The sequence below is a fragment of the Limulus polyphemus genome, unplaced genomic scaffold (assembly GCF_000517525.1).
Source record: "Limulus polyphemus unplaced genomic scaffold, Limulus_polyphemus-2.1.2 Scaffold9998, whole genome shotgun sequence".
NCBI lineage: Eukaryota > Metazoa > Arthropoda > Merostomata > Xiphosura > Limulidae > Limulus > Limulus polyphemus.
In genome coordinates, this window is record NW_013675608.1 from 1 (window position 1) to 1,823 (window position 1,823).

General features: G+C 35.0%; 1 protein-coding gene across 1 annotated transcript in view; it reads left to right on the top strand.

The window, feature by feature from the left end:
• Positions 1 to 421: 421 nt before the first annotated feature.
• Positions 422 to 1,823, top strand: part of LOC106476186 (protein odd-skipped-related 2-like) — a 4,512-nt gene continuing 3,110 nt past the window's right edge. Inside the window, exon 1 of the mRNA XM_013936854.2 lies at positions 422 to 1,157. Within this exon, the coding sequence (XP_013792308.1) occupies positions 586 to 1,157 (572 nt within the window). The 5' untranslated portion in view covers positions 422 to 585. The remainder of the gene's footprint in view (positions 1,158 to 1,823) is intronic.

Sequence of the window (1,823 nt, forward strand, 5' to 3'; positions counted from 1 at the left end):
TACCTTCATCATATAAATTGTTGTAATTTAATTTGGTTTCTTTGTTTTTTTTTGTAGAAATATTTTACAGATAATACTAGCATGTTTCTTTGTTTTCACCTAAGTCAAAATAAGCGGACTTAATGTATTATTTCCCTGCTTCATTCCTGCCTAATTCACTCATGCTTAATTTATATGACTAATAGCCTAACAAAAGTTTATTAATGCTTGGAGAAGCCTTTTTACTGTTAATTGTTTTATACTGTTTTGGATAAAATCAAACTGTCGTAATCTGTTGTTTATTTTGCGTTTTCTACTTGACTTTAAAACCCATATTTTATGTGTCGTTCTTTTATTGTGTCAATTGTAATAAGATTTAAAATAAATTTGTTATTGTTTCCATGATTAATATATATTTTTGTTTTGTTCCATTCAACAGATATCACTCGACAGAAGGCATTACGTCCTTATCGTGTTCAAATTAATAACAGTTACGAGTCAGTGCTAAATCAACGTGTAGAACCTGACCTAATATTAACCTTTAACCCTTCCAAATAAAAACTTTCAGATTTGTTTTCCACCAGTTCTTCTACAGTTCAGACTACGATGCAAAGCTTGCACCCTAATGTACCTGTCGCGGTTCCTTTCCCATTTTTTCCGTACCCTTTCCTTGCAATGATCGACCATGCCACTCTAGGGGGAGAGTCCCCCTTCGTTTTGACAGAAACTAACCTTAGCCCAGGAAAAAACGGAGAAATAACTAAAAAGTCTGACAAGAAACCAGCAAGAAGGCCCATGTCCTCTTACAATTTGACTCCTGTTTCTAAAAGGAAACCCAAGTTTGACTTTTCCAGGCTGGCTGAATCTGCCACGTCTAAAGACGATGACCTCGACTGTTATGCTTCTAAGCCCATGGGTCTTCAAACAGACGAAACGTCTGCCATCATTACTAGCCATACCTTTCCTCTAGTGATGCCCTACTACACTGATCCAGACCCTGGTCAAAGCAGATGTTCTTCACGACCCAAGAAGGACTTCATCTGTAAATATTGTGAACGAAGGTTCACCAAGTCTTATAACCTGTTGATTCATGAACGAACCCATACTGATGAACGACCATACTCCTGTGATGTCTGTCATAAAGCTTTCAGAAGACAGGACCACCTCAGAGACCACAGGTACGGGAGCCATCTTTTTATAGATTCATTCAAAAAAAGTTGATTAAAGATAATTTATCTATTGAATATCTTTTATGTCTGTGGTAAACATTTAAAAACCATGTTTATCCTATAGTGTTACCATTTCATGTCTGTGGTAAACATTTAAAAACCATGTTTATCCTATAGTGTTACCATTTCATGTCTGTGGTAAACATTTAAAACCATGTTTATTCTATAGTATTACCATTTTATGTCTGTGGTAAACATTTAAAACCATGTTTATCCTATAGTGTTACCATTTCATGTCTGTGGTAAACATTTAAAAACCATGTTTATCTTATAGTGTTACCATTTCATGTCTGTGGTAAACATTTAAAACCATGTTTATCCTATAGTACTACCATTTTATGTCTGTGGTAAACATTTAAAACCATGTTTATCCTATAGTATTACCATTTTATGTCTGTGGTAAACATTTAAAACCCTGTTTATCCTATAGTATTACCATTTCATGTCTGTGGTAAACATTTAAAACCATGTTTATCCTATAGTACTACCATTTTATGTCTGTGGTAAACATTTAAAACCATGTACTAGCAGTCCCACAACTACTTGTACTAGCAGTCCCACATCCACTTGTACTAGCAGTCCCACATCCACTTGTACTAGCAGTCCCACATCTAC